The sequence below is a fragment of the Orycteropus afer genome, unplaced genomic scaffold (assembly GCF_000298275.1).
Source record: "Orycteropus afer afer isolate SDZICR_OR568_19922 unplaced genomic scaffold, OryAfe1.0 scaffold00262, whole genome shotgun sequence".
NCBI classification, from domain to species: domain Eukaryota; kingdom Metazoa; phylum Chordata; class Mammalia; order Tubulidentata; family Orycteropodidae; genus Orycteropus; species Orycteropus afer.
In genome coordinates, this window is record NW_006921849.1 from 3,300,303 (window position 1) to 3,314,227 (window position 13,925).

The window sequence follows — 13,925 nt, forward strand, 5'->3', positions numbered from 1 at the left end:
TGACTCATAGCGACCCCTCCTTGGGTTTCCGAGGCAGTATCACTACGGAAGTAGATTGCCCAACCTTCCTTCTGAGGAGTGGCTAGTGGGTTTGAACCGCCAGCCTTGTGGTTAGCAGTCAAGTGCCTTAGGCACTATGCTACCAGAGCTCCCATTAGTGGTCCTGAAATCAATTTAGTGAATTGAGACCAGCATTTATAAATGAGAGTAAAATAGAATATAATGTATGGTACTTTCTATATTAGAACTTTTTCTTTCATGCTTATGTGTATACTGGTTCATAATAGCATCTTTCTCATTGTGAGCTGAGCTCAAGTAAGTTTGCAATACAAACACAATTCTGGGCTAAATGATTACGAGTTGAATTGTTGTTGGGTGCCGTAAAGTCAATTCCAAGTCATAGTGACCCCATGCAGCAGGGTAGAACTGCGGCATAGAGATTTTTGGCTGTGAGCTCTGTAGTGTAGTGGTTAAGGCATTTGACTGCTAGCCCAAAAGTCAGTGGTTCAAACCCACCAGCTGCTGCTCTGTGGAAGAAAGATGGGACAGTCTGCATCCATAAAGATTTATAGGCTTGGAAACCCGGTGGGAGTCATAGGAGTTTGAATCAGCTTGATGGCAGTGAGTTTGGTTTGGTTTTGGGAATCTTTTCAGAAGCAGGTCTCCAATTCTTTCTCCTGCAGAGCCACTGGGTGGCTCTGGTTAGTAGCTGAGTGCTTGACCGTTTGTGCCACAAGGACCAAAAGTTGTCTAGCTCCCCTACCCTGTATAATGATCTGCAATGACTCCTTTCCTTTGTCTACATTTAATAGTGAAAGAATTATACCTGAACACTAGAAAGGCCAGGATATGGAAGGCTTCTCGAGAAGAAAGATTTCCATAGCTTGGGCTTGGTGACATCAAAATTTATCCTTAGAGGGGAATCATATTGTTGGATATTAAACCAAATCTAAAAAAGAGAAGACTAAGTTAGTATATAGGTTAGCAGATAGACGTATGTACATGTGTGTGTGCATGTAAACATATGTACAGAGAGAACAAGAATGTGTGCAGGCTTTGGGCTCCATGGATCCTAGGACAAACAGGATTAGTGTTAAGGTGCTGTATTTCAATGCTTTTAAGATGCACACTTTTCCACACTTGGATTTATAAAATAGGGTATGCCTTTTACAATCAACGGAATCAGACATTTGGCCATTCATTTTTTTCCCCAGTTTTTATATCTAGCTTCTGAATGCTTGCTTTTGATTGCAGGTTTGATGAGAAAGAGCTCAGTTCATGTACACCTTATAGAACAATGCCTGGTATATAGTGAATGCTCAGTAGCTGTTAACCATTTTCATAATACTTATCACTGTTTATAAACGTGTGTCTGTTCATTGCTCTCCTCACTAGTCTTGGACTCTTGCCTTGAGGGCATTTACCACGTGTCTTATTGGCCATTGTATCTTTAGCACCTATCAAAGCTCTTGCAGTATAGTGGACACATTGCATGATTGTGTGCATGAATAGTAAACACGTCCATTCAAGAGATTTTCAAATACCTACCATGTCCAGGCTCAGTTCTCATCACTGAGGATAAAGTAGTGAAGCAAACAGAATTCCTACCCTCATACAGTATCTAATAGCCTGTTGGATGCTAAGTCAGAATGCAGTGAATTACATTATTGGTCCCAATTCTTCTCTTTCTACGTGGGGACCTTTTGTCATGTTACTTTGCAGTTGTTCCCAGTAAAAGGGCAGAAAATATTTCTGTGCCCTTGCACTTTAGGCCAATAGGGTGGGGTGGAAGTGTCAGTGTGTGACTTTGAGTCCAAGCCGGAAGAGGCTCTGTGTGCCCTGCTTGCACTGTGGTGCCTCTCTCATTGCCACTGCCCTGTAGCCTGAGTCCCAGAAGGAACAAACACAAAGCAGAGCAGTCGCAGCCAACCCACGAGTCGGCGCTGGGACGCAGAGCGGCGCCAGCCACCGCTGCTTGAAGAAGAGCTACCCAGCTGACCCGTAGGACCATGGGAGTAAGTGTTTGAAGCCCTTGGGCTTGGGGGTGAGTTTCGCCGTATTTTCACAATAACTAACTGATATCAAGGCTACAGAGAAAACAAAGACGGACAAGGGATGCAGTTTTGGGGTGGGGAGACGAGTTCTCATTGGAAAGGTGACATTTGATCACGAATGCAGAAAGTGAGGGGAAAATTTACGAAGCTACTCAGGATGAGGGATTCCATTCTGTGCATAGAAAACAGCAAACGCAATGTATGCCTGTTGCGTTTGAGGAACGGCAAGTAAGACACAGTGGCTTTTGAGTAGTAAGCGGGTGAGCCGGGAAAGGATGACATCAGTGGAGAACTGGGGTGAGGAGTCAGGTTGTGGATGTTCCGGGCCATATTAAAGATTTAGGCTTTTATTCCCAAATGAGCTCCGAAGCTATTGGAATATGTCACAGAGGAGTAGTACAGTTTGTCTTCTGTATTAACAGGAATGTTCTTTGCTGCTTTAAGACTAGACAGAAGGGAGCAGGAACAAGTAGCCTCCCAAATGGGAGAGCTAAAGGGGCTTGGGCCAAAATGGTAGCATTGCAAGTGGTGAGATGTGGTCAGTCTGTACATATTGTGAAGGTAGAATCATGAGATTCTGATGGCGTAGGATGTGGAGGAAGAGAGAGAGAGGATCAGAGATGACTCCAAGGATTTTGGCTTGAGCATCTGGGCTACTGAAGTTGCCATTTATGGGCATGAGAAAGACTCAAAGGAACTCAGGAGTTCAAGTTTACACATATTAACTCAGAGGTGTCTATCTTATATCCAAATAAAGAGTAGGTAGTTGGATATTTGGGTTTAAGATTCTGGGGAATGAGTTGAGTTGGAGTTACAAATCTGAGAATCATCAACTATGTGGTGGCATGGTGCCTGAGGCACTTGACTGCTAACCAGAAGACTGGAGGTTCAAATCTACTGGCCACTCCTTGGAAGGAAGGTTGGGCAATCTACTTCCCTAGTGATACCACCTTGGAAACCCAAGGAGGGGTTGCTATGAGTTGGAACCAACTGGACAGCAGTGAGTTTGGTTTGGATTTTTTGGTTTTCTTAGGAAGGAAGTATATATAAAAAAAGTCTTGATGAGCCTAGAGGATTGAGTTTCTGATAAGTCTAGCAAACAGCTGGATATTCAGGACTTGAAGATGCTGGGGGTAGTTATTGAAGTAGGATTTCTTTGTCAGGCTAAGCTAGGTAAAGAAAGAATAGATTAAGGTATGGCCCTGGAAGAAATCTAAGTCCAGAATCTTCAGGTACATCTACTTTTAAGGACTGGGAAGAAGGCAGTGAAGGAAGCATACAAAGCTATTGTTGAGAAACGAAAGTCAACAGTCCTTTCTCAGTCGGCCAAGGAGGGACAGTGGTTTCCATGAAGAGCAGTGGTGTCATGTGCCACTGAAAAGGAGAGGACAGTGAGAAGGGAGAGAAAACCTCTGAATGTGTACCTGCATTAACAAGATGATGGTACTTCCTAGACTGTAGTGGGGTAAGGCCTGGGTGGGCCGAGAAAACAGAGACAGCAGGGCTAACTGTTCTTTGAAGAACTTTAGCAGGAAAGAGAGGTAATGGTAATTTAGGGTGTAGATGGGGAGAGAGAAGGATCTTTTGGAATTGCTGGCCTCCAGACCACATCAATAGGTAGAGGAGGAGACAGCAAAACTACAGAAGCAAAATGGATAACCAAACTGTAGTGCATACACACGCTGGAATACTATGCAACACTGAAGAACAATGTACTCTTCAAAACATTGCATAACATGGGTGAAGTTGGAGGACATTATGCTCAGTGAAATAAGTCAATCACAGAAGGACAAATATTGTATTAGTTCATTAGTGTAAAAAGTCAAGGAAAGGTTTATATATGGAAGGAAACTTTCTTTGTTGGTTGCCAGGAGTGGGAGGGAAGGGGAGGAAATACTGCAAAAATAATAATTTAAAAAAACTAAAAAATTAAAAAAAAGAAAAAAATGCAGGAGCAAGTTGGAACACCTGATGTAGCCAGGTCTCAGAGTAGGACTGGACACAGGAGCACAGGGGGAAAGAGGACAGACTGATTTCCTGGAAAGGAGTGAAGGAGGGAAAGGCTGACCGAGGAAGTTGTGTACTGCAATGGCGGGCAGTTGAGGTTTCAGGGTGCCAGGGCAGCAAAGCAACGGGGAGATCCTCTGCTGAGAGCAGCCAAGGCATAGCCTCCGTTCCGAAGCACCACCAAGGGGAATATGCCACCATCATAAGCCACCACGGCCCATCTTGTTCGAGGAGGAGACCAACGGGTTCTTCCTTGTGCACAAAACTGCATCTTCATGAGAGCTGCTCAACCACGCAGTAATGGCTTTGAGAGTCGTCATAACCTTAACAGAGAATTGAGTTCTCTGAAGGCTTTTCAGAGCCTGCTGACCCTGCTTGATTACTAACGATCTTAAAATTATTTTCTAAACAAGGTTGGAGTTTTGCAGATTATTTACAATGGTGATAATGACTTCAATTAAAAATAGTAATTAACGCGAGAACAGTGCTCCATACTGCTTCTTTCACATTTGTAATTAAAGTAGCTGACGTTTGTTGAATGCCTGTAAAAGACTCGTATTTAGCTGAGTGCTTGGCCTATATTATCTCTCTACAGAAGCCGATTGCCCCCACTTCCTTCCATGGAGTGGCTGGTGCGTTTGAACCACCAACCTTCCAGTTAGCAGTCAAATGCCTTAGGCGCTGCACTGCCAGAGCTCCTTCTACTTTTATCAGTAACCCTAAAAAGTAGATCAGTGGTCTTCAAAGAAAGGCGTACATTATAGGATGTGGGAAGACAATAGTAGATCTTCTATTGTTTCTGTTTATCTTTTAAGGGTTTTTTTGTTTGTTTGTTTTGTGTGTGTATAAGTAAAGAATATATTGATGTACAAGTAAATACATATAATTTACGATTATATAAATTTATAATTTATATAAAATACATATATTGGGGCTGCATGCTCAAATAATTTTCACTGACGGATCCAAAAATCTCTGAGACCCCTAAGGTCAATGGAGATTTTGAAAGCAATCATGGCAGCTGACAGAGTCGTGACTTGGTGTTAGGTGCTGTACATTAATGATCTCATTTCCTTCTCACAAGTACTTTATAAAGTAATGACTATCATTACCTCTTTTTCCACCAGTGAGGAGACCGAGATTGTATGAGATTAAGAATATTTCCAAGATCACATAGCTAGTTGAAGAGGAAGTTTGGGTTGAAACCCAGGCAGTCTGGCTCTGTAACTCATGTTTTTAAGCACTGCTTCATACAGTACCTTTCACAATTAGGTTAGAGAGTCCCCTACGCTGGGTGCACGCAGAATGACCTGAGGAGATTATAAATCTTGCGGTACCGGGAACATCCCTTAAGGAAAGAAAGAACAAACAGAAACCCCAGCCTTCCCAAGTGATAGCTTTGCTTCGTTGGGTTCCCAGAACACTGTGAGGTGGGTGCCGTAAGCTCGATGTGGATGGGAAAACAGGACAGATCCAGGAGAAAACCTCAGCTCACCCAGGTCATCTTCACCTGTCATCTTCTTTATCTTTCTTCTGCTTCTCTGCAGGTCAGGTGACTAATCCAACCCACACTGTCATTTGGGACAGCTCTGCCACTGTACTTGACACATTGACAAGGCAGAGCTGTCATACATATTTTTGCTGTTGTTGCCACGTGTCGGCAAGTCAGACCCGACTCAGAGCAACCCCTCTTTAATATATACATATAATCTCCTCGAAAGGAAGGTTGGGCAATCTACTTCCATAGTGATACCGCCTCAGAAACCCAAGGAGGGGTCGTTCTGAGTTGGGTTCAACTCGATGGCACACAACAACAACAACAACATATGTATATTTACTATTGTAATATATATCTACATATATATATATATTATTAGAAAAGATACTATTTAAATCAGTAGGTCAATTTAAAAAAAAGGGGGGGGAAGCAGTTGTTAACCGTGATTAAGAGGGAGTTGAAATACTTACATTATCAGGTCCGATTAAACAGCCCACACTTTTCAGGGGACAGAATGTATCGAATTGTCCATAAAAATGTCCACTGCAGGGATTCCATATTAAATAATGGCCTTGCTCCCATGTTAACACATAGGCAGTTGGACCCTGATGGAAAATAATTATTAAAATCACTTGCCAACTAATAATGCGATTAAGCTCTAAGTTCCAATGGATTTAAGAAACACAACTTGCACTTTCACTGTTGCATAATTGTTGTACCTGATACTAGTACAGTGTACTAACCAAATATGGGTAGTTGTCATGTTTGCCCATCACTCATACTTAAGCTAGGCCGAAGAACTAGCAGTAATGGGAATAAGCTGGCACTGGCATTTCTGTTAGGAGTCGCTACGACTGCCATTTAAGTATCCGAAAGGCTGACTATGGCTGCATTCTACTTGTGTTGTTCTAACACAATACCTTCCATTTCATGTACCTGTATCATTACGGAAATGCCTAGAAGATTCGGAAGGAAGCACAGCAAACTGTTAACAGTGATGACACCTAAAGAGAGGAGTGGGGTGGGGGTGGGGCTCGAAGCAGGGTTTTAACCTTGGACTTGGAATACTTGTGTGCTGTTGGACTCATTTCTCACAAGGAGCACGCCATTTATTGCTCACATACAATTTTGTTGGATGCTCTCAACAGCTTTCTGCAGAAGGCAGGACCGGAATGATTCTCCCCGTTCCCTTATAAAGCTCTGAGTCGTGAAGTGATCGGTCCAGGATCACACAGGTAATGAGGAGTGAGGCCCAGAGCCCTAAACCCAGACCTTGTGGCACTTGCGAGTCCATTGTTCTTTCCCTTGTACTGGGCTATCTGGATGCTGATGATAAACCAAAAAACCCAAACACACTGCCGTCGAGTTGATTCTGACTCATAGTGACGCCCTTTGGGTTTCCAAGGCAGTAAATCTGTATGGAAGTAGATTGCCCCATCTTCCTTCCACAGAGCAGCTGGTGGGTTTGAACCACCAAACTTCTGGTTAGCAGACAATTCCGTTAGGCACTGTGCCACCAGAACGAATTATGACACTACTTTATTACCTGCCCAGCAGCACCTCTCACTAACACCCAAGGATGTATACAGCTTCATGGCCTCTGTTTCAAATACCTGTGGCATAAGCTGCTTCAGGCTGTGTGGATTCTCTAACCTTATACGGCCCACTGTGCTCAAAAGTTAGGGATATTTGAAGTGAGCGAGGCAAACAAGGCCTAATTGTCACTACATCTCCAATCTAAAAAAAATAACGATGATGACAGCAGAATACAGCTACTAACATTCTTTTCCTTCCTCCTGTGTTTGTCTGGCCTGTCCTTTGCCCGCCACTCAGTGGCAGGTGCCTCTCCTGTGTTTGTCTGGCCTGTCCTTTGTCCGCCAGCTCAGTGGCAGGTGCCTCTAGAAGCAAAAGGTGTGGAAGTACAGAGATCTCTAGCCTTACTCTATTTCTTCAATCCCCTTCACTCCTTAGCTGAATAACATGATATCACTGTGGTTGTTATGTGCCGTCGAGTCGGACCCGACTCATAGCGACCCCTCCTTGGGTTTCCGAGGCAGTATCACTACGGAAGTAGGATTGCCCAACCTTCCTTCCGAGGAGTGGCTGGTGGGTTTGAACCGCCAGCCTTCTGGTTAGCAGTCAAGTGCCTTAGGCACTATGCTACCAGAGCTCCTGTGCTACTAAGGGTTTCAAAATTCTTTTGACCTGGATGGGAGGAAGCTCATACTGAAGGATACAGCTAGATGGGGGCTATGGGTGACAGTGGGTTCAGATTTGCCAAAAACATAATCTTAAGTGTTGTGTGAAGTGTTGGGTAGGCCCCTGAGTTCCGCTGCAAGGCATTTCGCGTGTCATTGCTGGCAGTTCTCTCTGCCTCTTATGGCTTCTCTGGATAACTCTTGTAGCAACTCAAAGGATCATTGCGAAAGTCCTGCCTGCGGCCTGGAGCACAGGACAATTAAGTGAGACAATGACATTCCTTGAAAGCCAGCCCACGTGGTCTTACCTCAGGAATAGCATTGCCCATCACAAGCCAGGCTTGTTTGCCCAGGAACAGAAAATAGTTACATAGCAACACTGCGTGCTCTTCCTCATCTCCTGCCAGGAGATCAAGAAATTGCTGACAAAAAGAAAACAATTGTGTTAAAAAGACTGACTGCCACATTTCAGATTGGCCAGGCAAGATTTTAACAAATCATGGTTAGAACTAGTGCCTTAAAGAATGGAACCTAATTTTCAAATCTTTTCCCAAATTTTGATACTATATTGACAATTAGTAATAATAATGATAATAATAAACTCAAACCAAAAGCTTATAGTGGGCAAAGTGTTTTCTCTTACGTTGATGGCAAGGATTTCTAAGATCAGTAATCACTGTGATTGGAATGGGGTGGGGGAGATAAATTGCAAAGTTTTACTTTTCATTTTGAAAGTATATAGTAAATGGCAGCTCACTATATGCAAATGAAATGCATTAAATCATTTATCCTAAAATACCCTTTGAAAGAGTTACTCTTATTTTCCCATTTTACGGATGAACAAAGGAGACACAGGTAGGTGAGGTAACACTTGTTCTTAGGTGCCGTCAAGTTGGTTTCAACTCATAGTGACCCCATGTACAACAGAATGAAACACTGCCCAGTCCTGTGCCAGCCTCACAATCGTTGCTATGCTCTACACTATCGTTGCAGACACTGCCAATCCATCTCGTTGAGGGTCCTCCCTATTGTGTGGACACTGGGTCCATCCATCTTGTTGAGGGTCTTCCCTATTGTGCTGACCCTCTTCTTTACCCAGCATGATACCCTTCTCCAGGGACTGGACCCTTCTGAAAACATGACCAAAGTATGAGAGATGAAGTATGGCCATTCTCTCTTCTAAGGGACATCCCAGCTCTCCTTCCTCCAAGACAGATTTGTTTGTTCCTCTAGCAGTCCATGATACATTCAGCATTCTTCAAAAACATGACAATTCAAATGCATCAGTTTTTCTGCGGTCTTCCTTATTCATTATACAGCCTTCACATGCATATGAGACTATTGAAAGAATATATCCTGTCATCCCAGATGAGTCGTAGGATGACTTCAAGGACATCATACACGAAGAAAGCCAAAGGTCATTAAAAAGACAGGAAGGGAAGAGAAGACCAAAATAGATATCAGAAGAGACTCTGAAACTTGTTCTTCAATGGAGAGTAGTGAAAGTGAATTGAAAAAATGATGAAATAAAAGAGCTCAACAGAGGACTTCAGAGGGCAGTTTGCGAGGAAAAAGTAAAGTATTATAATGAAGTGTGCAAAGACCTGGAGTTAGAAAATCAAAAGGGAAGAACATGCTCAGTGTGGTGGTCAAGTTTGTGTGTCATCTTGGCTGGGCCTGGTTGAGTGGCTGGGCAGTTGGTGGTAGTTATTCCACATGATGAGACTGGCAGTCAACTCCATGGTGGGACCTACCACAAGCAGCTGAGTACCTGTGTTAGGGATGTGGTCTGCTTCCCATACATAAGAAACAGCTTTGGGAATGGCCTCTAGCTGATGGCATGCTAGAACCCTGCATGTAGTCGAGTAGTTCAGCAGCCTGCCATGCTCTGCCAATTCTGGGACTTTCAATGGACTTGAATCAATGGCCTGCCATGTGGTTTGGTAACATTGGGACTGTGACATTTTATTTGTTGACCTTGGGCTTGTTAGCCTCAGCAGCCAGTAGCTGCCTGAATGAAGAAATGCCTCTAGCTTCAGTGAGCTGGGAGCAAGAGGCAGAGCTAAAGCCCAAGGTCAAGGGGCTTTTGCCCAGGCCCTAGAGCCTGGCACTTTGAACTTAGACTTAAAGCCTCCAAACTGTAAGAGAATTAAGAGAATAAATTCCTGTTTGCCAAGCCATCCCATCTGTGGTATGTTCTGTCAGAGTGGCACTAGGTAACCAGGACAGAATATGGTAGCAAGAGAGTGGGATGCTGCTCTGACAGACACCTAAAATGTGGAGACAGGACTGGAGAGTGTCCTTGACCCAAGCGCCCAGCAGAGAGATGCCAGCAAATGGCATGAGAGACAGCAGGAGCAGAGCAAGAGAGCAGCATGAGATAGCAACAGCCTTAACAGCCACAGACGAGAAACCTGGATGCCTTTGGGTAGGTGGCTTCCTGGCAGAGTGGGTTGCCTTTGGGCATTAATTGGTAGAAAAGACTGGTATGAAATGGAGTAGGGGAGCTCTGGTGGCGTAGTGTCTGAGACACTTGACTGCTAACCAGAAGGCTGGCGGTTCAAACCCACTAGCCACTCCACAGAAGGAAGGTTCGGCAATCTTGACGGCACATAGCAACAACAACAACGAAGTAGAGTAGCAGGTTGGCTGGCCCACGGAGCAAGAAAGCCAAGTGCTTTTTGGGCAGAAAGATTCCCAGTGGAGTGGATTGCCTTCAGCATTAAATGGCAGAAGCAGAGAGAATAAGGAAACAGGAAGCAGAGCTGCCTTAGCCTGAAGGGTAGGACCATGGCCTTTGGGGGTGGAACCACCACAGCCCCTAGGTTTCAAAGAGTCAGACCTTCACCAACTTGGTTCTGGAGTGTGGGGCTACTTGTTCATGTGAGCCAGTGGGATGGAGTCAGGCTGCTGCCCAAGAGAGAGCAGGCAGGGCTACCATGCACAAGAGGGAGAGGGACGGGGCCTACCAGGCCAACGGGGTGAGGTCACCACTAAAGAACTAGGGGAATGGAGTCATCCAGTGCAGAAGATCTGTACAGATGCCACCCATTGAAGATCTGTACAGGTGCCAAGTTGACAAGGGGTGGAACCATGGTGGTTAACTTTGTGTGTCACCTGGGCTGGGCCTGGTTGAGTGGCTGGGCAGTTGGTGGTAGTTATTGCCCATGATGAGACTGGCAATCAACTCCATGGTGGGACCTACCACAAGCAGCTGAGGAGCTGGTTTAGGGATGTGGTCTGCTTCCCATACATAAGAAACAGCTTTGGAAATGGTCTCCAGCTGATGGCATGCTAGAACCCTGCATGTAGTCAAGTGGTTGTTCAGCAGCCCGCCATGCTCTGCTGATCCTGGAACTGTCAATGGACTTGAATCAATGGCCTGCTGTGTGGTTTGATAAAATCGGGACTGTGTCATTTTATTTGTTGATCTTGGGCTTGTTAGCCTCAGCAGCCAGTAGCTGCCTGAGTGAAGACATGCCTCTAGCTTCAGTGGGCCGGGAGCAAGAGAAAGAGCTGAAGCCCATGGTCGAGGGGCTTTCACACAGCCCCTAGAGCCTGGTACTTTGAACTTGGACTTAAAGCCTCCAAACTGTAAGAGAATGAACTCCTGTTTGTCAAGCCATCCCATTTGCGGTATATCCCCGTCAGAGCGGCACTAGAGAACCAGAACTCTCAGCATTTCACAAGCTGAAAGAACAGAAGAAAAACTTCAAGCCTCGAGTGGCAATATTGAAGCATTCTATGGGCAAAATGCTTCAATATTGCTTCAATATTGCCACTCGAGGCTCTTCTATGGGCAAAATGGGAGCTCTGGTGGCATAGTGCCTAAGGCACTTGACTGCTAACCAGAAGGCTGGCAGTTCAAACCCCCCAGACACTCCTAGGAAGGAAGGTTGGGCAATCTACTTCCGTAGTGATATCACCTTGGAAACCCAAGGAGGGGTCGCTATGAGTTGGATCTGACTCGATGGCAGTGCATTATGGGCAAAATATTGAATGATGCAGGAAACATCAAAAGAAGATGGAAAGAATACAGACACATTATAACAGAAAGAACTGGACAACATTCAACCATTTCAGGAGATGGCACAGGCTCAAGAGCCAATGGTACTGAAAGGAGAAGTCCAAGCTGCACTGAAGGCACTGGCAAAAAACAAAACTCCAGGAATTGGTGGAATACCCACTGAGATGTTTCAACAAATGGATGCAGCATTGGAAGCTACCACTCTTTTATTCTAGGAAATTAGGAAGACAGCTGCCTGGCCAACTGACTTGAAGAGATCCATGTTTGTACCCATTTCAAAGAAAAGTGATCCAACAGAATGTGGAAATAATTGAACAATATCATTAATATCACAACACATGTAAAATTTGCTAAAGATAATTAAAAAATGATTGCAGCAGTATATTGACAAGGATCTGCCAAAGATGAGGGATGTCATTGCTGATGCCAGATGGATCTTAGGTGCAGGCAAAGAATGCCAGAAGATGTTTACTTGTGTTTTACTGACTATGCAAAGGTATTTGATTGTGTGCATCATAACAAATTATGGATAAACTGCAAAGAGTGGGAATTCCAGAATACTTAATTTTGCTCATGAGAAACCTGTACACAGATCAAGAGATAGTCATTGAAACAGAACAAGGGGATAGTGCATGTTTTAAAATCAGGAAAGGTGTGCATCTGGGTTGTATCTTTTCACCACACTTGTTTAATCTGTATGCTGAGCAAATAATCCACGAACGTGTACTAAAAGAAGAATATGGCATCAGGATTGGAGGGACACTCATTAGCAACTTGTGAAATGCAGATGATGCAACCTCTCTTGCTGAAAGTGAAGATGACCTGAAACACTAATGAGGATCAAAGGCCATAATCTTCAGTATGGATTACACCTCAACATAAAGAAAAAAGAAAAATCCTCCCAACTGAACCAATAAAGAATATCACAATAAATGGAGAAAAGATTAAAGTTGTTAGGGATTTCATTTTGCTTGGATTCACAATCAATGCCCATGGAAGCAGCTGTCAAGACATCAGAAGATGTATTGCACTGGGCAGATCTGCTGAAAAACACCTCTTTAAAGTGTTAAACAGCAAAGATTTCACTTTGAAGACCAAGGTCTGCCTGGCCCATGCCACATTCTTTTCAATCACCCCATATGCATGTGAAAGCTGGACAATGAATAAGGGGGATCAAGGAAGAATTGATGTATTAGAATTGCTGTGTTGGTGAAGAATACTGAAATACAATGGACTGCCAGAAGAATGAACAAATCTGTGTTGGAGGAATTACAGCCGGAATGCTCCTTAGAAGTGAGAATGGCCAGACTTCACCTCATGTACTTCGATCATGTTGTCAGAAGGAACCAGTCCCTGCAAATGGAGATCATGCTGGGTAAAGTGGAGGGTCAGCAAAAAAGAGAAGACCCTTAATGAGATGGGTTGACACACTGGTTGCAAAGATGAGCTCAAGCATAGCAACAATTGTGAGGATGACGCAGGACAGGCAGTGTCTCATTCTGTTGTACCTAGGGTTGCTATGAATCAGAAGTAACTCAACGGCACCTAACAACAAGCAAAGCATGGTTTAGGGCAGGTGAACTTTAGCCTTCAGAGTGACATCCTTGCTCTTAAACACTTTAAGGAGGTCTTTTGCAGCAGATTTGCATAAAGCTATGCGTTGTCTGATTTCTTGACTGGTGCTTCCATGGGGGTTGATAGTGGATCCAAGTAAAATAAAATCCTTAACAACTTCAATCTTTTCTCCATTTATCATGATGTTGCTTATTGTTCTGGTTTTGAGGATATTTGTTTTCTTTATGTTGCGTTGTGCAGACTGTAGTCTTTGATCTTCATCAGTAAGTGTTTCAAGTCTTCTTCACTTTCAGCAAGCAAGGTTGTGTCATCTGCTTATCACAGGTTGTTAATGAGTCTTCCTGCAATCCTGATGCCTCACTATTCTTCAGGCTCAGGCCTTTCAGGGGCGGCTTTATCTGAGGCCAGGCCCCTGGGTAGGAAGGAGGGCAGGTGGGAAAGTGAGTAGAGTGGTTAGGAACAACTAAGAGAGATGAAATTCTCTGTCAGTTTGTCATCCTGTGGTGGCTTGTGCGTTGCTGTGAGGCTGGAGGCTATGCCACCACGTTGAAAAATGCCAGCAGAGT

General features: G+C 44.2%; 1 protein-coding gene across 1 annotated transcript in view; it reads right to left on the reverse strand.

The window, feature by feature from the left end:
• The window catches only part of CC2D2A (coiled-coil and C2 domain containing 2A), a 228,901-nt gene that overhangs the window by 6,121 nt on the left and 208,855 nt on the right, over positions 1 to 13,925 (reverse strand). Inside the window, exons 29-31 of the mRNA XM_007950086.1 lie at positions 8,066 to 8,179; positions 6,030 to 6,164; positions 827 to 949 (exon numbers count right to left, since the gene is read on the reverse strand). Coding sequence (XP_007948277.1) covers positions 827 to 949; positions 6,030 to 6,164; positions 8,066 to 8,179 — 372 coding nt within the window. The remainder of the gene's footprint in view (positions 1 to 826; positions 950 to 6,029; positions 6,165 to 8,065; positions 8,180 to 13,925) is intronic.